Raw genomic sequence first — 20,313 nt, 5'->3', positions numbered from 1 at the left:
GACAAGAACGACACGAAGGACACGAGAGCTTCTTGTCTCTTTGTCGTCCTTCCATTCTCACGCTATAAAACTATCGTCATGTCATACCAACTACAGTCGAAACCTGCAATAACGAAACCCGGCGAGTACGAAATCCCCGCGGCAACGAAATACTTCCGGATCCCCGGCAAACGTTCATAGAAGCCCATGTATTACGTATCTCGCGGCAACGAAATGTTTTTGGACAGCGATCCCGCATTAACGAATTTTCTACAACGGTGCGGGCCTTATTTTACCCTCCCGCCAAAGGTTAACTGTCGAAAATATGTTCGTATGCGTGTTATGCGCACTCAAAATTTGTAAACGTCTGCCTTTGCCGCGCTAGCGTGGGTACCGCCATTTTTGTTTACTTAAGGGAGGACGCGGCTTTGGGATCGCAAAAAATGGCAAAAAAAATCAATTTTTTGAATATCAAGTTTTCAGTTTCTGGAACCCTTTTTCTGATTCCAAAATATCTACACTGAAAACCGCGCAGAAGTGCTTCGGAAAATTCATTTCACCCACCTAGGTAGCAAAACTTTTTCTGCAAATTGCGAGAAAACAGCGAGCTTCAAAAAATTATGGCTTCGCGATGGCGGGGCCGGGAGCCGGCTTCTTGGGCTCATCGGAAAGAGCATTTCTCCATGTTTAACTTTCCCGCCTCAGCTGGCTCCTCCCTTTAAAAACAAGCGCACAAAAAACAAATGTTTGAAGGTCGTTTCGAGGTTCTTGATTGGCTCTGGCCGCCATGTTGCCTCAGCTCGCTTTGCCATTGGCCCGATGCTCGCTCCGGGAGATCGCAGTCTGCTGCTTGTGCGTCGCGAGGACACGGCTCTCGAAAACTGCTACCGTATTTACTCGCGTAATCCTCGCACTCGCATAATTCTCGCACCCCCCACATCGCCCAACAAAAATACGATTTCCTTTTTTCCTCGAGTAATTATCGCACCCCCGAAAACTGCTGCAATAATGTCGTCTGCTCTTTCCAGCCACTGATGATGATAGCGTACGCCATCTGGTGCCATCTTTTAAGCATCAAGTGTACTATTGCACAGAGATTCAATCCAATTCAAGCCAAGCCGAAGTGGCCAGTGTGCGTTGCGGCGTGTTTTGTATGTTGTGTCGGTAATCTTGTCACATTATGAGGTGATACTGAAGCTGTACAGCTGCTTTCAAGTTGCAAGTGATAGATCATGCACTAAACAACGGCAATAGGGCCGCTGGTAGGCCCTTCGGAGTCTACGAGTTTTGTGTTCGCTACTGATGACCGCAGCTTAAAGCCACCAAGGTGCGTTGAACCTGCCGTGTGCCTAAAACTGGGATTGATGGTAAACTTTATTTCTTCAGAAGGAAACTGTGGGTGATTCTGTTAAATAGCCATCAGCCCAATACTGACATCCCACGTTTACCTTTTGAGGGCTCCTGTTGAGCGACGCCATCGCTACGCCCGCAAGCTTTGCGTACGGTATTCTAATTCTCGACTATTTGCTTCCACTTTTTGTGTCTTTAATAAATCTTGTCTTGTGTTGTATCTCTGCTTTTATTGTTGAGGTAAGTTCTAATTAGTACTTCTTAAAGCTTGCTGTAAGTTGCTGGTGTGAGAATCCCGATTTGCGGCCACTTCGTTTCCTTTTTCGCTCTGTACGTTTTCATGGAAAGTTTTCCCTGCGTGATTCTCGCACCCCCCAACTTTGCATCAGTTTTCCGGCAAAAAAAGTGCGAGGATTATGCGAGTAAATACGGTACTTCGTGACCTGTTCACGGCTCAATGATCACTTAAGATATAATTACGCTTTAGTTAGGAGCAGTAGGCGGATGCGTGATCAGGTTACTACGAGCGCGGCGCGTCATCTGAGTTGTCTTTAACCCTCACTCCGCCGACAGCGAGACTGCGGGCAGGAACGACGCGCTAGCGCACTCGAGTAAATACGGTACTTCGTGATGTGTTCACGGCTCGATGATCACTTAAGATATAATTAGGCTTTAGTTAGGAGGTAAAACTTTATTATTTAGGAGGTAAAACTTTATTAACGCTTTAGTTAGGAGCAGTAGGGGGATGCGTGATCAGGTTACTACGAGCGCGGCGCATCATCTGAGTCGTCTTTAGCCTTCACTCCGCCGACAGCGAGACTGCGGGCAGGAACGACGCGCTAGCGCACTCGTAGCGACGTGCTTCGTAGCAAGCAACGAAGCTGTAAGCGGCGGCACGGTCAGATTACTACGAGCGGGCGCGCGGTCTACGAGCGCGGCGCGTCATCGGAGTCGGCCTTAGCCCAAACTTCGCTGACAGCGAGACTGCGGGCAGGAACGACGCGGTAGCGCATCCGAAACAACCCGCGGGTTCTTTTGGATGCGCAGGACACCCTTCGCTCCTTCGGCGCACATGACGATGACGTAGCAATGGACCACTTTTTCCAGTGCGAAGGCAGAGCTTTGAAGTTGTTGCATGGCAAGGGTCGGCAAAGTAAGTTGACCGACTTCTGGCAATAAATTTTCGTTCTGCTGGCCGTATTACTGTTTTTATGTCTCATACTCGCGGCAACGAAATTCTCGCGAAAACGAAATTTTTCGGTTTCCCCGGCGATTTCGTTATTGCGGGTTTCGACTGTAGCCCAAGCTGCCACACCGCACCATCTATGTTTGTAGTACTTTCAAATGCCCAGCTTTTGCCAACGCTGGCTACAAAAAAGCAAGCATAAAAAGCTTTAAATGAAAGATGCATTAACTTGGTAAATTATTGTATTCTGAAGCAGAACTCCCAGTGCCAAATGAAGGAGAAATGAAAATGTGCTTATAATATACCAGTCTTTGTGTTAATAATGATAAAATTTGCCCATAATACTAGGTCAGTAAACGAGGCACATACCACCACCTAAAGAAAGCGAGAAATCGCGAGACCTTAGTTCATGCTCAACTTGAAAACAAAGGGGCAAGATTTCTTCACATGTATATTATGCGAGTTCTGCTGAAAAAAAAAAAAAAGTCTTGACACATTACAAATGCCGTTAGCATCTCAAGTTTAACGTTCCAAAACCATGATGTGATCATGAGGGACGCCTTAGTCGAGGGTTCCGGAAATTTTGACCAATTGGTGTTCTTTAACGTGCAATGACATGGCGCAATACACGGGCCTCCACCATTTCGCCTCCACCGAAGTGCGACTGCCACGGCAGGGATCGAACCCACAACCTTCGGGTCAACAGCCGAGCACCGAACCCACTGATCTCCCGTGGTGGATATTGCAAGGGTGTGACTCAATATAGTCAAAGGAATCACCGTAAGAAAGGAAGCTACCAAGAAACACTGACATGCAGAGAAGAGGAGCTTGAAAAGGAAAGCACTGTTTGTACATGTCATGTATGTCATCTCCCCGTACCCAGGTTGCTTAACAGCACGCAAGGAAACCCAACCATCTTGCACCTCTTGCCTTGTTAGCATTTTAACAGCTTGCTATTGCACGTCGCTGCACACATACCACTATCTGGTGTGGAGGCGCCGGCTTGAGGCGTCAGCGGAGGTTGTGCGGAGTGTTCCAGATCCATCTCGTAGGGGGTCGGAGAACGCTCCAGTTGGGTACCACAAGGCGGAGTCTGGCCACTGCTGCCAGCCAGCGGCAGCAAACTAGGCTTCCGTGATCGCACCCTGGGCCGGCCAGGGAAGCTGTGACTGGAACTGGCCCAAACACAACTTTTTAGTCGCCTATGTCGCTTGAGCTCGAGGACCGTACTCGCACGAAAACCATCCATGAACGTGGCTAATGAAGAGAAGCGTGGCTAATAGAAAATAAAAACAAAGAGCTTTCTTCCCGACTTGTGTACACTATCACAAATAAAGTTGCCGTGTAATGAACACAAAACGATTACAAACTTACATGATGCGGTAACTCCCTGTTTCAAGAGCCACAGGTGTGCAACGTGAAATAACACGAGGTAATTAGAAATGAGTAAACAATACTGGGAACATGAAATTAGAACAGACAAGTTCTGCCATTTCACGGTGCACCTCCTTGTTTTACTAGCATCAATACTAGAAAAGCCACGAGCGACAGCAATTAGCACCTACTGTCACCAATGATGCATTTTCAAACTAAATTACGGCACTCGTGATTTAAAAGAAGCAAACAAGCACAATTTTGATAAGGTAGAACTGTTTAATATTGAAATGAACACTAACGTGCACCAAAGATGGAATTCAAACTGAGGGTCACCAATTACAACGCTTTGGTGTGAAGTCCCAAAATGAGAATGGCACAGCGACGGAAGCTACTTTTTACTTTTTGGAGCCCCGTTTGGAGCAGAAAAAGTACCACTTAGGAGCAGCCAAGAGTGTTTTCGTATCGGGAAAAATGCCAGTCTGGAACAGCTATTGGTGTTTTAGGAGCAGATTGGAACATATGTCCTACAACTCCTAGAATTCAAAGCGTCACTCATGAAGCATCACCTAAATATTGATAATTATTTTGAAAGATGTTTTACAGCTTATAATCCACATAAATTGTACGAAACAAACAATTAGATTGCTTATTGAATGCCTGGGGTAGGAGCTATATATTTAAAATACAATCTTGGTTCTTTTAGTTACCACCGAAATAGCCTGGAATGTAAAATTGAAGATAGCTAAATGATCTGAAAGCTTTATATGCCAGTTCTTGTTGCACAAATAAAAGTTTACAACGTTGCATATTAACATGCTAGGATCATAGTATACACCTTCTTCTTAGCATTTTGGTGGCTTGAAAACTGGTAACACAGTTGAAGTTGCTTGTCTTCATTTCCTCGGTGCCATTTTGGAGCAAGTTCGGACCAGCTGCTAAGTTACTAGTTACTAAGGACCAGTGACTAAGTTACACAATTTGGAACAGCATGTCGCAGCAGTTTGAAGCTATTGGAGCAGCACTTCCATCACTGGTGACATGTGTACCGTTGGCAGCTCTGTTTCACTTAAAAAAAATGAACTTTACTTAACAGATAAGTGTGAGGGCTCATTGTTTATGAAGAGGGCTTGACATAACACACACATCTTATCACAAAGCAATTCAGCAGTCTCTAAGGGTTTCTGAATTCATGACATCGTTAGAACTACTCCATTAACAAAAACGTCAAAACAATAAATATTTCGATAGAGCTATTTTGCAATATGCGGAGTACTCCTGAATTGAAACACGAAAACTTTAGTATGACTAGTGCACCTATACTTTGTGGCATCTAGGATGATAGCCGCCCAAGGAGCACACGGAGACAGTCGTGCCATAGGCAAACCAACACATGTACATTTAATCAACTCTTTTTACATGACAAGAATATCCTCAGCCAAATGAAATACATCACTAATGACAAGCTTGAGAACTTTTTACAATATGCCAATACAACACACAAACAACACAACAAACACTGGGTACCCCAAACGCGACGTTGCCTACATTCGACTCGCCGCGAGAACTGCATGGGAAACGACCCACTGTGTCATCCTCAACGAGCCCATAGCAGGACACGTCCGTTGACGCACGCTGCCAAACCCCAAGAGACTCACTGCTCTTTCCCATGCGCCAGCCTAGCCTCTCTGCCGCCACACTAACCATAACCCGCGTGAGCACAGTGCTACCTCTCGCTCAGCTGCTGTTAAACCTAAGCCCAGGTAATCTCAGATACGCACGCACACTACGACGTGCAAACCACTAATGGCACCCCCACATCTTTTGTTAGCAGTGGCTACAGTTCACTCAATCAGCATAATTTTGACTCCAACCATCGATCAAAGCGGACATTACTCACCTACAGCTACCAGATTTGCGGTGATATGATGATGTTGTTATCACGTAATTAAAAGGTGTTCTAGGAATCGTTGGTGCATGGCTCGACAAAGATTTTTGAAGTACAAAGAGACGAGGACAGAATACGATATCACTGTCATTTCCTGTCATCATTTTTTGGTGCCTCCAAAACTTTTGTCAGTTGTTATCATGAGCAATCGCTCATAGCAGTGGTATAGGCGAAAATTTGTCTCAGTGGGGGCATGTTCTCAATCTGAAGTGGGGACGGTGCAGGCAAACGTGGTCGAGTATCACTGAAATTTTGGCAGGCGCACGTGCCTAGTGTGCCACCTCCTGGCTACACCCACTGCCTCATAGCAGTAGTTATACAAAAACAACATTACGGTGCAATCCGTGAGTAATGCATGACTTCAAAACTACATCTAATGTGGCACGACCAGTGCACAAACTTACAGCTTTTTGCGTTGCACGGGACTGCTGCCATCCTTTCGTGGCCTGCCAGGGCCTCGTTTCACAACAAGGGGAGACACAACACCACCACCGTCTCTGATGGGTGACGCCAACGGCACGCCAGGCGTTTTAGGAGAGTCACCAGTCGGCTGTACGGGTGTTCCTGCACGCTTATCTGGACTGCCATCATCATCCGTGGCACCTTTACCCTCGGGAAAACTCTCCCTAGTTCCAGCACCAGTCTGTTCCGAGGTACCGGGCCTTTCGGTCACATGGGGGGACCCTTCTTCTGCGGCACTGCTCTGAGTGCTGTCGGCCACTGCGGGCGAGCAGGCAGTTTGCAGTGCCAGACGAGCAGCAGCACCGTCACTGCTGCCTTCGTCCGTGGGCCTATCCAGTCTTGCTTCCATTTCGACATCGGCCTCGGTGGAGTGTGCCAAGTGCCTCTGGGGAAGCATGTTGTAGGAAACAAGCAATTTTCAGTCACACAAACTCACAAGTTTAAGTAAAAAAATATAATAATAAAGGATCCAAAAGAACACCTTATGAAAATTTGATCACGAGAGAGTAATGAAAAATAGACGATACCCACGAGGTTTTCAAAGGGACCGACAACTGCCCAGAACATGAAATAAAAAGACTCCATAGACAGAAAGATTTTCTATCGCACTTGCTCAAAGCAGCCCCGTTTTTTTTTCATAAGGGGTTGATTTATCTTTTCATTTCTTCATTAAAAGTTGTGAAAAAAGACCAGTGCGCCTCTGGTGGCAAGAACATGAACCAATCTACCTGGCCATGTGACCGCTGTACGCGGTATATGACTTTTTATTAGTGTTGAAATATTGTTCGTTTCTTTATATTAAATGATATTACTCTACAAAAATGTAGCTATATTCCTGTGTTAGTAACTAAGTATGCATTTCAGTGGCGCTGTCTTCGCACGGCATAATGATGCCCTGTTCGTCAGCGCATCTTGAACAACTCTTCAGCGTGCTCATGCAACCATGCACACAGTTTCCAGGTCGCTACGATTTTGGAGCGACACAGTTTTGCTAGCTACACTTCGTCTCAGAAACGACGGGCGCCGCTACTCGGCATGGCCATGCATATGTGCAGCGACATTTTCGTCGACTTCGCTTGGCTTGTGTATCGAAAAAGTAACGACGCCTGGACAAGCCACCAATGACATGGCGCAGGCAACCTTGGGTCGAGGCACAAGCAATGCGGTACAATTACACGGAAGGTGTATAATGCCACATCATCTAATTGTAAACACTAGTTATTTTCAAAAATAGTTGAAAAGCTCAAAATAAAGGTGGTTATGCATAGTTACAGGAACTGCAACGAAATCAGAATGACCGCTTTAACAAATCGCAAGAAGAGCTTGCAAGATCGCTATTAATTCTCAGTGTCGCTCGAAGAAAGGTACATTGGTGTTTGGAGCCCTTCAGATCGAAAAATACTGCTTATAAAATAACTTTGTGTCTCTCGGATTTACTGCAACTACAAACACTATGAAGGGGTGCGCTTTCTGTCGCGCAGTGAAAAAATCAGTTAAGAAAAATCTGTTGTTGGTCCCTCTGAAAGGCTCTAAAGCTAAGAACAGGAGCGTTTGTGCATTGTGTCTCGTCTGGATGCAGTTGTAGCCTACACTAGACTTCTTGCCACCAGGAGCACCTCACCAGAAACGTTGCCTCATAGCGACCTATAGAAACTCAATCTGTTTAGTTTGGTCTCGGTTTTACGAGAATGTAATTTCTCATTTAAAAATTCACTTTGTGGCATTTCAAAGTCACTAGTGAAGCTCGTTATAAGAGGCTATATTCCCCCAAGGGTGAAATGCATCACGTAGGAGAGGAACTCCTCCAGCCTGAATGATACCACTGGATTTGAACCTCGCAGCGAAGGGGACTGGCAAAATGGCAGAAGATACCTTACAAGCCACGCGATCACTGCAAATTTCGAAACCCGCTCTGCCCACGCAGCACTCATACCCCCGCCCCCCTTTTGTCGAGACCTAGTCTAAATCCCTTGGTTGCATTTGAAACCTGCATTACACGGGAGAAGCTACCTCCAAATAGCCAAATAAACATGAGCACAAAGTGGTTAGCAGGAGCTGTTGGTGTGCGTTACGGAAAAAAAAAAATGTGTACAAGCGACAGGAAGTACGCACAAGAACAAAAGGGGGGAAATCTGGTGCATTTAACTGCAAGTTCGTATAAAAACAAATGAAACAGCAACGGATGAGTTCTTTAGATGGTGCAGCACGATTGTAAGATTACATGACGTTACACCTGGCTTTTTTTCTTTTCTGAATACCATAAATTTCCGAGCAAGCACCCCCCTCCCAAATCAGGTCCTTCTCCATGGGGCGGGGGGGAAGAGGCACTTGGAATTTTACGGTAGTACTTTTTCTAAAAGTGCAAATACGATCGCCAGAATATTTTTGTCTCACAACAGATGTTAATTGACATCTCCAGGTTGTCCTATTGGGACCTTTTTATTTCTTATTATTATATATTTCCTGATCTTGCATATTGGTCTATATGTACACCCCGCACACTGCAAAATCGCTATCGACTTCAAAATAAAATTCCCATGCTGAGGCAATCCGAAAAAAATGAACTTGTGAGTATCCCAGCTCGCACTTAACTAGGCTTGATAACAATGTTAGTCTAATTGTCAGAACTGATTTCAAGCCAGCACCATGTCATGATACTGAAAAATATGAAAAAATTAGCATGGCAGTGCCTCACCTAAACAGGCTTTCACTTTGGGTTCCAAACCTTTCACGACAGTACACAGTGGCATAGAGCAAGTTTGTTCAGCCTGCTTGATCACTTTTCAAATGTCACCAACACTAGTGCTAAACAGTATAATATGATAACATAATACAACATATGTCGCACATAAAGGAAGGTCTAAATTGAAGGGCTCGTTTTCTTTGTTAGACATGGTATCATAAGAACAAACAGACTGTCTGTCAATTCTTAGTATACGAAGAGAGGTCACAACAATTTGTGTCTCTTCTGCAGGACTTCTAAGATGCCTCCAGGCATCAAGCTTTCTTGTTTCACTTACTAAAAAAAAAAAACCATTTCTCTGGGTGTTCAATTACAAAACTCAGTTATTATGAATCTTCAAAACACAACTTGCTTATAATAACAAAACTAACCATTCATTATATGTTCAGCCCAGGAAGGCCCAATAGCACATGCAACACATGTATTCAGAATGTAATCCGCAAACTGAAATTTCAGTTAGACCAATTGCTTTCACATAGGAAAAGCGTCTGAAAAAATGGGCAATCAAATTCTTCAGTGGGAGCCATCACAGGACAATGGCTGAAACTGCAACCTGAACACTCTGGGGTCCCAATATGTGAATATTATTTTTTCACTAGTGGTCATTGGTGCAGATGCCCTGCAAAAGGGGCCAGCCAAGCTTGGTGAATGCTACATCTGAGCCAGTGATTGATTGATGTGTGGGGGTTTATCGTTCCAAAAGCACCATATGATTATGAGAGATGCCATAGTGGAGGGTCCGGAAATTTCGACCAACTGGGGTTCTTCAACGTGCACTCAAATCTGAGCACTCTGGCCTACAGCATTTTAGCCCCCATAGAAAACGCAGCCACCTCAGCCGGGATTAGATCCCGCGACCTGCAGGTCAGCAGCAGAGTACCTTAGCCATTAGACCACTGCGGCGGCGAATATGAGCCAGTGAGGACGCAAGCATAATAAATTTGCAAGTGTTTTTCACGTGATACTGCCTTGGCTAGCTCGTATACGAATAAAGAACAGAAGACCTCGAAAAATTTGGAACACAAGTTACTTCAAACAATTAGTCGAAATGCTGATCAACCCAAAATGTCTGTACTAGCGTCACTACATTCAACCTAAGGATCAAATAGAGTTGTAGCGCAACTCAAGCTTTCCAATCACTGAGAAGGGCAACTAGACAACACTGACACAGTTTGCATTACCTTAAATCCATCTATTCGGGCTGCCATATATTTTAACTGACGCAGCAGACTTGGAGACATGAACCTTGTCACAACATTTGCAACTGTATTAAAGGAGTACTCACAAAAGTTCTGTTTTTTTTTATGACAAATGAAAGGCCAAGCCTTCAAGAGCCTAGAAATTGTACTGCAAACCATGAGTGCATCTCAAAAAATATAATTACATTGTTTTTTTTTTATAAACATAGTCTCGGTTCCTACTGTACTACGAGATCACAACACGGTATGAGCTCCTCATCGCATACTCTCGCAAGATGCAACTTTTCCACAATAGTTCTGCATCGTGGCTCCGTTGGCGACGCACAAGCGGCCATATTGAAAGTTTTGATGCTGGACATCACGATTTGCCAGACTGCAGAGTGAAGTCAATGTGGTACTGCAGCCTGACATCAAGGTAGTGTTGATGTCGGTAGGTGTGCTAGGGCAAAAAAATGACTTTAATTTCAAAATAAAATACCTTATGCTGAGCTTCACACTTGCTTAGAGTGGTTTCTGAATACAGGGAACTTGTGTGGCAGAGCGAACGCACATCCAAAAGATCGTGTCGGTACGTCTAAGTTCTGTATTTAAAATACTAAATTATGAGGTAGGGAATAGCTGCCAAGTTGCACCACCTGGAGTTCCTTCAATAGCACCTAATTCCATGGGCACATCCCCCTTTCCCCACCATTAATAGGTGTCTAGCATTGAACCTGCACCTCCGGCAACTTATATATGGGTCAGCTGCCAGCTCGTAATGAGATCACGTGCTACGTAATGCCAACAGGCAAAAAAAAGTGCTCTACACTCGTTGTAATGGCTACTGGCAGCACTGACTCACACTCTCACGTTTAAATGTGCATATATACTCTATAATGTGGACAGAGAAATGACCACCGCCGCAACTCAGTTGGTAGAGCATTGGATGGGTTATTGAAGGTCGCCTGTTTAGTCCCTGCCAGCAGCGATTATATTTTTTTCCACTTTTCTTTCTTCCCTTTTACATTACAATTACCACTAACCTCCCCTATGCTTCCCTTGGCATCCTTGTCTAAGTTTTCATTAACATTGAGTCTATCAAAGAGAAACGAGCTATTGAAATTACATTTATTTTCTTCATATATCCGGCTGCTAATTTGAACATATCTGACCACGCTGTACACCGTGCATATATAGTAGACAAGAGAGTACCCACATTGATGCTAGATCATATTCAGTGCATGTTCATTAACCCATATATGCCCAAACTTAGGAAAATCAACAAAACTAATTTATTTCCCCAAAATGATTGCTTCTACGACCTCGAAAAACAAAATAAGGCTTTTATTTAAAAAAAAAAAACGAAAAAACTCTTCAGAACTATGGTTTTGGAGCCGCCCTATATGTAGGACACCAACGTTTGACACACCGTGAACAAAAAACACTAGCGCCTATCACTGCCATACGAAAGTTACTGCACACCTAATAACTGTCGAACAATCAACAAAAATACCAGTAGCATCGAGAACAATTTGACTCTATATCACTTATATATATATATTTTTTTCGCGGTATGGTGCTCAGCTACAGGCACGCGAAATAGCCATTTTGTGACTGCACGCACGTGGCTATTTGTAACCCAGCGATCACCTAGACTTGCATGTGACGAGGGCAAGGCATCATAAACACATCTTAGGTGGTGCTACCTTTTTTACAGAAAAAAACATTTGTGTTACACTGAAAAGTTTCAGCATCCTACATGTAGGAGACTGGGCATATATGGGTTAAATAAGCTAGGAAGGCAATGCCCACTGATTTATAAGACTATGAGTGTTAGACAATGTCCCATTCAAAGGGACACTAAAGGCAAACATTGTCTATGTTTATTGCTGAAATAGCGGTCTTGAAACCTCATGATGCCACTTTTGTCCGAGGAAGTGTTTATTTTGAAATAAAATCATGTTTTAGTGGTCTGCATGGCGTTAGCACAGTTCAAATAAATCTGCTTGAAAGTCGTCCATCTCGCGTCATCGTTGCTATGCATAATGTGGCCCGGCTTTACTGCGTGGCCGCCGACACTGTGTTGGTGGCCGAATAGTGGAGCGACAATAGCGGGAGCCACAGCAGCAACAATAGTGATTGAACAATTTTCTGCCATGGCCCCCGAGATGGCGGGCGTACTTGGTTCAACTGGGCCCCACTAGATGTCACGACCTATTCAGTTTAACTTGGTGAAAATAAAACTTTTGAAGCACTCGTGCCATTCACACACTGCAACTCCCAGCGGTTCTTTTTTATATAATTGAAACAAAAATGGACAGACAAGCAGCATTTTGTTACACCTCTTGAGGCACGAAAGGTTGTTTTTTTATTGCAGCTTCTTTGATTACTAGTGATTAATTGTAGTTGGTCGCTCTCAAGTCATCGGCATCATTTCTAAAATAACCCATTCATGGGGCCTATCGTGTGGTACATTTCGATTATTTCTTGGTAACTAGGGCACAGCTGTTATAATAGTGCTGTTTTAGATGTCATACATTGAGCTTTCACTCTCACATAGATTGTTATTTGCCTTAAGTGTCCCTTTAAGTGGAAGGGATATCGAACTCGCCAATCAATACACAACAGTCACCCATAATGCGGTTTTTAAGCATACCTGTTGCAATTCTGCTTTAATTCGACCTTTCTTTTTTCACATTTCAATGATTATCTTTAAAATTCCACACTGCTAGGTCATGGCAGCCTTCCGTTGGGTTTACTAAAATTGTTATTGTGAGACTACCGAAGCTATATTGGGCAATCCAAAATGGCATGTGCGGAATGCTCTTTGGAGGAATTGTGCTTTTTCACGCCAATGCCCCCCCATCACACTACCATAGGAATTATTTTGAATAGAAACTTTGCACCAAGCGATTTTTACCGTTCCCCTAACTGAAAGAGTTTCCGGGTGGTAAACGTTTTGGAAGTGATAAAGAGCTAGACAATGCAGTGACCGCCTAGCTTAAAGGAGTACTGACACAAAAACTTTGGGCCTCGTGCTTTCCTGCTGCAATGTGTCGCTGGGTACCTGTTAGTCATAACACGACACATCGTTTACTGCAGCATGAGAAAGATAATTAATTACAGATGCCTCATCATCGACCAGTTTCAGTTTGAGAGAGCTCCAAAATGGAGAAGCCGCCGGTCTCAGCTATCCCCACCTAGCCTGTGCAGCTCTCGACCACATTAGCACACAGAACTGTGGCACATTTCCGCACTGTCCGCATCAAGAATCACTTTTGAATAGAAAACGGGACTGCAGTGTCACTAAACACCAAACTTTAAAAGCGAATGCTATGGCCACGCACTCACGACCAGCCGCCAGGAAGCACAGACTGTGGGAACAAAACGCAGCGAAATAAAAATGCCGGTTATGATGTAATCATATCTTTTTTTTTTAAATGCAGTGTTGTGACAAGAGGGAATTAGGGTGTCCCGAAAGGGTCCCCCTTGAGAGTGCCAATGGCACAATAGAGTCGGGGGCTCTCACAAACTTCAAAATTAATTTAAGATGCCTTCCAAGCTATATTCGCTATTGATATTTTGCAGATGGTATTTAAATACTCAAGGGAATACACCCCACAGGCTATCTCGGCCACGAAATTTTGTGTCAATACAACTTTAATGAACTGGAGGCTGACAAGCATAATATGGGAATTCTGAAGGTCATGACCAGATACAACAAATGTTTAAATGTGGGAGGTGATGGTGTAGAGAGTGAGGGAAGCTTCATGTGTGTAAGTGAATAGCTTCCTTGTATAACTAAATTACTTTTATTTTCTGAATGACCCTTGTGAAAACGAATGCGCAGCCTGCCCTAGCCATTCAGTGTGCATAAACACGCTGAAAATAAGCTTTACCATGAACCCCAGGAAGAACTAAATGCATGCCTATGACCCTCACATAAACATGCATGGCTATTGGTGATAACTCATTTGCACATGGCATAACAAAAAGCCATCATTAGTCAGTAATTTCATTGTGGCTTGGCGAGTGCTCTCTGTGCAAAGTACGCCAGCTACTGTAACATTTCAGTCATCTGTTTAAGCCAAAGTTGAAAAAAGGCTGCAAAGGTGCCACTAAAGTGTACCAATCAGAACTAACAGACAATGATGGCAAGGAAAGTAATGGAGATATTATCAGAATTGTAAATGTCCAGAAAGAAAAATAGACGAAAAGATAACTTACCGTCAGTGGGAACCAAACCTGCAACCTTCGAATAACGTGTCTGATGCCTAACCAATTCACTACGCCAACGGTCATCCCTCTATCCACTTTATATACCCTATATTAGGCACTTAAACGTGGGAGCATCTCAGGTGTACTGCGACTCAATGTCAGCTCCAGTAACCATAAGAAGTTCCCATGTTCGGGTGCGGGTGACTGCCCAATATTGAAGAAGTTCATGAATGGAACATATAGCTTTAAACTATCTTATGCTCCTTAACACTTCTCAATATTGGCTTAATCCCTTGATCTCAAACACAGAAATCAAGGTCAGGAAGCTTTTCTACTATTTCGAAACTTCTTCATAACTGTTCCAAGCAATACTCAAGTGAATATGTATACGTACAATAAATACAAAGCACATTTTGCACTGAAGACCCTTACAACGAGCTGGCATCGTAAAAATAGTCTGCTGGTCTATGTAATCGTTCACAGATGGCCAACAAAAGGCACAACTAACGTGAAGACAAAAGAAGAAAGGAAAAGTCAGGCCTGTGCACACTTGGAAAACAATGAGGGCCGCAACAACAAAACAATTTGAGACGACTAAAACGGAAATTGAGGCGTAAATTTACGAAACATCAGATAAGTTTCGCACTTCAAAAACACAGATATCTACATGGCAGGTTATTTTAGTACAGGAGCTAACCGTGGCATGCGCAACTCAACAAGCTTTGTTTGAACTACCTCCATACAGATTATCACAACATAGCGACGCGACACTTACAAAACAAGAAAAATAGTTGGGTCGCAGGTGTGTTTTTTTTTTTTCTTTAACATTGCTCGCCGACACGGCGCACATTTAGTGCTTTAGAGGTTTCTTTGGGTACGAAACGCGGCTGCTGTAGCTTCTCCTAACGCACTATGCATTGAGAAACACACACACACATTAAAACATTGAAAAAACGGCGGCTCAAGGACTTTGATTACGTGCTTATCAACTCGCGCATGCGCCATTTTTTTTTTTTTTTTGACAGGAAGAAAAACTAAATCAGCTGTTTTTTTTTCGCTCGATCGCCACTTGGGAGTGGCAGGACTCTACAATCACCAGCTCGTAGCAGATCGCGCTCTTGCAATATCCAACACGTACGCAACCATCTCATTTCGCAACGGTGCGACTTCGATACCGGAAAAAAAAACGGGGTGTCCAAAAAGACGCTCAGCACATCAAATGAGGCAAGCGCCTTATTTCTGACCCTGAACGGGACTTTTAAACTAGTGTCCGTGCACCAACTTACTGCGCGCGGAAAATAAAAAGTTCTGCGAAGAAGAGACGGTTATGGTAATTAGCTTAGTGCTCGTTAATTAGCCCCCCTGCCTCGAACAGGGCGAAAATGTGCGAGAGAAAACGCATCGCAAGGCGTCGCACGAACTGTCAGAAAGAAAAACTTAAGCCGCACTGAAGATAAAACTTGCGAAATGAACGCGCTGCCACAGGGTGTAAGAAAAGCCGGACGAAGTGGTCAATATGATCGTGCATGGCGGTGCCCCTAAAAGCGTGCTTCACCCGTGGCCCCCGAATTATGCGCGCCACGGGCTTTACGCAGTAGGACGGCGAGTAGGAAGTGAAATAAATACACATAAACACTGCCATGCGCTACGTTACTACCGTCTACTAGTGTGAACACCCTGGAAATGCGGCATACTGACGCGAAGTGCCCGACGGGTCGCAAACAATCGAGCAAGCAAGTCGTCCTATGGTTGGTTGCTGGTTGGCGTTGCACAGAAAAGGGACTGAACTTTCGCGTCATAGCCCCAGCAGTCTAGCGGGCATGCACTTATTAATTATTGCGACTAGTACGGCAGCCTGTCCGACGCCATGCGTGGTGCTAGACGGACGGGACCTTAGGTTTCGGCCATGATGCCGACACAGAGGCCCGGCCGTGGAAGAAGACTTGACGGAAGCCGCCACAGCACAACAGCACAAAAACCGATCGCGCTTCAAGCACTCACCGGGCAGTGTTGCGGTTAGCGCGAAGACGCCCAACATTTGTCCGTGATTGTGTACAACACAAGGCGCCCTTGAATTAACACGACGAAACAACAAAAATATTTTCTACTACAAACACTACAAACGCTGTTCACTGGATAAGTACGCCATGTTAGCGCCAGCAGCGCCAACTTTCCGACTGGGCGGCCGATTTCGAAACAGCGTTGCCAGCAGCTCGAAGCGAGCTGCGGTGAATGCGAAAGAATTCATGGAATTCTCGTGCAAAAATACCGTCACATTATTGTCGTGCAGCTCTAATATCGTCACTCCAGCCTCGTTTGATTAGGCCTAATAGCTTTCCTGCGAGTTTAGGCATGCAATTAGCACTAAAACACTTCACTGGGCTCAGATTAAATGCGTGATCGGTTGTACAATTATGCACTGTGAACAAAATAACAAACTTACTTGAAATATTTTGTGATGCTTAATTTAAACTGTTGTATGACAATTTTTTTTTTGTCGTAGAGTGAACAAAAATGATTCCGATTCTAAAACCACAGCAAAACAGCTTCAAGAACAAAACAGTCGAAGAAGGAAAACGCTCTGACTTATGATTGGTTGGTAGGTTTAAAAAACCTCTTCTATTCGTCATTTGTTATGTAAAAGTTGCTTTCAGCCAATGAACAACAGTGACGTCACAAAGTGTTTCAATGAGTTAAGACAACAAAACTGAACACACCCTACGAAGCTCGTCTGGTCCGAACTCCCGTTGCTCAGCTGCTTGACGTCTCGTGACTCGACGAGGTTCCAAGTGCCGTTACGGTAGTTTACGGCTTACATCAAGCCATGGCCGCAAGAGGAAAGCTCATTGCTATCATAGGGGACGAGGTGAGCCCGCAGACGTCGTCAGCACGCTTCTAAAAGAGGTGTAAAAGCGTTGCCGAAAGTCGTTTCTCCTTTGCATCTGCTTTGTCGTGTGTCACTTCCCGACGTCGCTCCATCGCTTTCATGACTAGTTTAAGTATATTATCAGCAAACACTCGAATTTAAGTCCGCAAAGTATCTATGGTTTCGCTACCCCTTAAAATTATAAGTTGTATCCCGCGCGAATGCGTCAATATCTGAATAATTTGCTCACCTAAATAACGATTCTTGATGTTGTAGGACACCTGTGTAGGATTTCTTCTCGGAGGGATTGGGGAGATCAACAAGCAGAGGCAGCCCAACTTCAAAGTAGTCGATAAGAGTGAGTTTTGGCATTCTCGCGGACCGTTTCTTCGTTGGGGAACGTCGCACTGAATGACCCATCTCTTGCTTTCAGATACCAGTGTGTCTGAAATAGAAGACTGCTTCAAAGGTTTCGTCAAGCGCGGAGATATCGATATTATACTGATAAATCAGAACGTAAGCTTGCACGTACACCTCGTACACTGTGGCGTTGCATTGAATGCGTGCTGTCCGGCCTTTTCTTGCAGATTGCCGACATGATCAGGCATGCGATTGACAACCACACTCAGTCAATACCAGCAGTTCTGGAAATACCATCCAAGGATCAGCCATACGACCCAAACAAGGACTCCATCCTTAGGCGAGCGAAGGTTGGTGTCTGATATTGAACCTGTGTCGCCACAGTTTCATTGATGGTGTAAAATTAGTGTACTGACCTACGGAAGTGGTGCGTTAAGAACAGAATTGGCTTAAAACGTCGCTTTTTTTTTTTTTCAGGGGATGTTTACAACTGAAGATTACAAGTAGCACATCTTCTTTTTCTTCCCTGTGCTTTACAATAATCAAGAAATTCCTTTCCATTCCAAAGAAAGTGAACCCTGTTGGAATCTGTTGTAAATGTTGTATGTATTAAAGTATAATAGTGACTACCTTGCCTTTGCACATGTTAGCATCGAAGCCAGTTGGTTACACAGAACATCACATATGCCAGGTATGGACATGAGAGGGGGGGGGGGGGGGCTGCCTTTTTGTACCCTTGCATATTTTATAAACAAATAAGCAGATATAGTCAATCTAGTGCAAAAGTTCCCCAGCTTCATAGCCGCTGAAGCATTATTGCCATGACGTTCGCTTATGTTTTAACCGAAGCTTGGGTGAATTTGGTTATGGCTCTCTCCCTGGCAATGCCTGTGGTAGTTGGACCATGCCTATATTATTTTTTCTGCATCTTCTTTTTTGTCAATGTGTATGCAAGGCTTAAAAAAAAAGCCGTCGCTGCAAATGTTGGGCTAACTTTGCTTGTACAGCTCCCTAGCAGGGTGGCCTTGTGTGCAAGGCGTGGCATTCTGAATTACCTGCACTATTTTGCAATAAGTGTATTTTACGTTGACTGCCACTAGAAAAACAATGCCAGATTTATGCTTTGTTGTCCAGCTGCCCTTGCATGAAGAACACACGCAAATTTTAGTGGAGTGAAAACTTATGCATGCTTTTGCTATTAAAACATACAAGATGAAGCTATTATGGGTATTTTTGTAAATCTGTAGTCTACTAAGAAATCCTTGAAAGGTTATTCTGCAACAGTGTGATGATAGGCTCAACAGTGCCAGTAACAAACGTCACACAAGTCTCGATTAAAGGGGTACATTGACACAAAAACTCTGGCCTCGCGTTTTTCTGCTGAAGTGTGTTGCTGGGGGCCTGTGTGTCATAACAGGACATATCGTTTGCTGTAGCATGCAACAGATAATTACAGGCATCTCATTATCGGCCACTTTCGGTTTGAGAAGGCTCCAAAATCGAAAAGTCGCCGGGTTCAGCTATTCCCACCTAGCGTGTGCAGCTCTCGACCGCGTCAGCACAGAGAACTGTGACACTTTTCCGCACGGTCCGCATGAAGAATTACTTTCCAATAAGAAACAGGACTGCAGTGTCGCTAAACACCAAACTTTCAAAGCGTATGCCACGGCCACGCACTCGTGACCAGCCGCCAAGATGTCCAGACTGCGGGAACAAACATGACAAAAGAAAAATTGCGGCTATGATGACATCATAACTTGTTTCATTGACTGCAGCGTGGTGACGTGAAGGGAGTAGGGGGTCCCCAAAGGGTCTCTTTCGAAGGTGTCAATGGCACGATGAAGTCGATCGTTCGTGCGAACTTCGAAATTAATATACAATACCTTCCAAGCTATATTTTGCAAATGATATACGAATGTTCACAAGAATCGGACCTCGCAGGCTATCTCAGGCGCGAAATTTTGTGTCGGTACCCCTTTAACATAAAAGCGCTTACAGTGCCTGACTTAACTGGCTGCATACTGACCTGTAGGTATACCTAAACTAGCACCATGGTCGTTGTGCTCCTAGATCCTTTCGTCACCTCTGCAGTGTTTTCTACAATGTCCCACATTGAGATGAAGGACACATTGCAATGAGTAGCTCTGAATTTGTTGGGGCCATAGCTGCAAGATTCAGTTAAAGCTACGTAAATTAACTGCACAGGGGTGTAGAAAAAAAAGTTTCAGTGCCTGCCAACAGTGATTTCCTGTGAATTCAGGCAATTGCACAGTGGCTCAAAGAGCAAGAGAATATTCTCTTGCCCTTTCTCTTGAATATTCTCTTGCCCTTTGAGCCACTGTGTCCTTTTAACAGGTGAATACATTGCAGCTTAAAAGTAAGAGGCTCAAAGTAATTTTTGGGCTTATGAGGCCTGCCTCATTGTGATACAAGATTTTTTAACCAACTTCAAAATAACAATTTTAACTGTCTCCATTCAAAATGACTGTAAGAACGAGTCTTTCACAGCCCTAGCCAGCAATATTTTTTGGGACAGGTCTCAACCATACTTTATGCATTCGTATGTGTGCATGCATATACACTTGCAAAACAAACTTTTTCGTGGGTGGTTGGGGGGGGGGGGCTCAAGACTCTTTTCTCTTGGCCATG

The 20,313-nt window shown here is 44.2% G+C and overlaps 2 protein-coding genes across 8 annotated transcripts in view; one reads left to right on the top strand and one right to left on the bottom strand.

The window, feature by feature from the left end:
* LOC119172383 (uncharacterized) overlaps nt 1–16,579 on the bottom strand; it is a 296,020-nt gene extending 279,441 nt beyond the window's left edge. For all 7 annotated transcript variants that reach the window (XM_075893680.1, XM_075893684.1, XM_037423449.2 and 4 more), the window contains exons 1-3: nt 16,440–16,579; nt 6,242–6,684; nt 3,494–3,690 (exon numbers count right to left, since the gene is read on the bottom strand). In XM_075893680.1, the coding sequence (XP_075749795.1) occupies nt 3,494–3,690; nt 6,242–6,648 (604 nt within the window). In that variant the 5' untranslated portion in view covers nt 6,649–6,684; nt 16,440–16,579. The remainder of the gene's footprint in view (nt 1–3,493; nt 3,691–6,241; nt 6,685–16,439) is intronic.
* A 566-nt stretch (nt 16,580–17,145) lies between these two features.
* On the top strand, nt 17,146–18,293 carry Vha14-1 (V-type proton ATPase subunit Vha14-1). The gene is made up of 5 exons (XM_037423456.2): nt 17,146–17,304; nt 17,581–17,662; nt 17,738–17,820; nt 17,892–18,014; nt 18,142–18,293. The coding sequence occupies exons 1-5, from the start codon at nt 17,263–17,265 to the stop codon at nt 18,169–18,171; spliced, it is 360 nt and encodes a 119-aa protein (XP_037279353.1). The 5' UTR covers nt 17,146–17,262; the 3' UTR covers nt 18,172–18,293.
* Nucleotides 18,294–20,313: the final 2,020 nt, after the last annotated feature.

The sequence above is a fragment of the Rhipicephalus microplus genome, chromosome 4 (genome assembly GCF_043290135.1).
Source record: "Rhipicephalus microplus isolate Deutch F79 chromosome 4, USDA_Rmic, whole genome shotgun sequence".
In the NCBI taxonomy this organism is placed as follows: domain Eukaryota; kingdom Metazoa; phylum Arthropoda; class Arachnida; order Ixodida; family Ixodidae; genus Rhipicephalus; species Rhipicephalus microplus.
This window is presented reverse-complemented; position numbering and strand designations above follow the sequence as displayed.

Coding starts and splice junctions, on each gene's coding strand:
- Vha14-1 (XM_037423456.2), top strand. CDS start 17,263: ATGGCCGCAAGAGGAAAGCTCATTGCTATCATAGGGGACGAG. Junction 17,821..17,891: donor TTATACTGATAAATCAGAAC/GTAAGCTTGCAC, acceptor CTTTTCTTGCAG/ATTGCCGACATGATCAGGCA. Junction 18,015..18,141: donor CCATCCTTAGGCGAGCGAAG/GTTGGTGTCTGA, acceptor TTTTTTTTTCAG/GGGATGTTTACAACTGAAGA.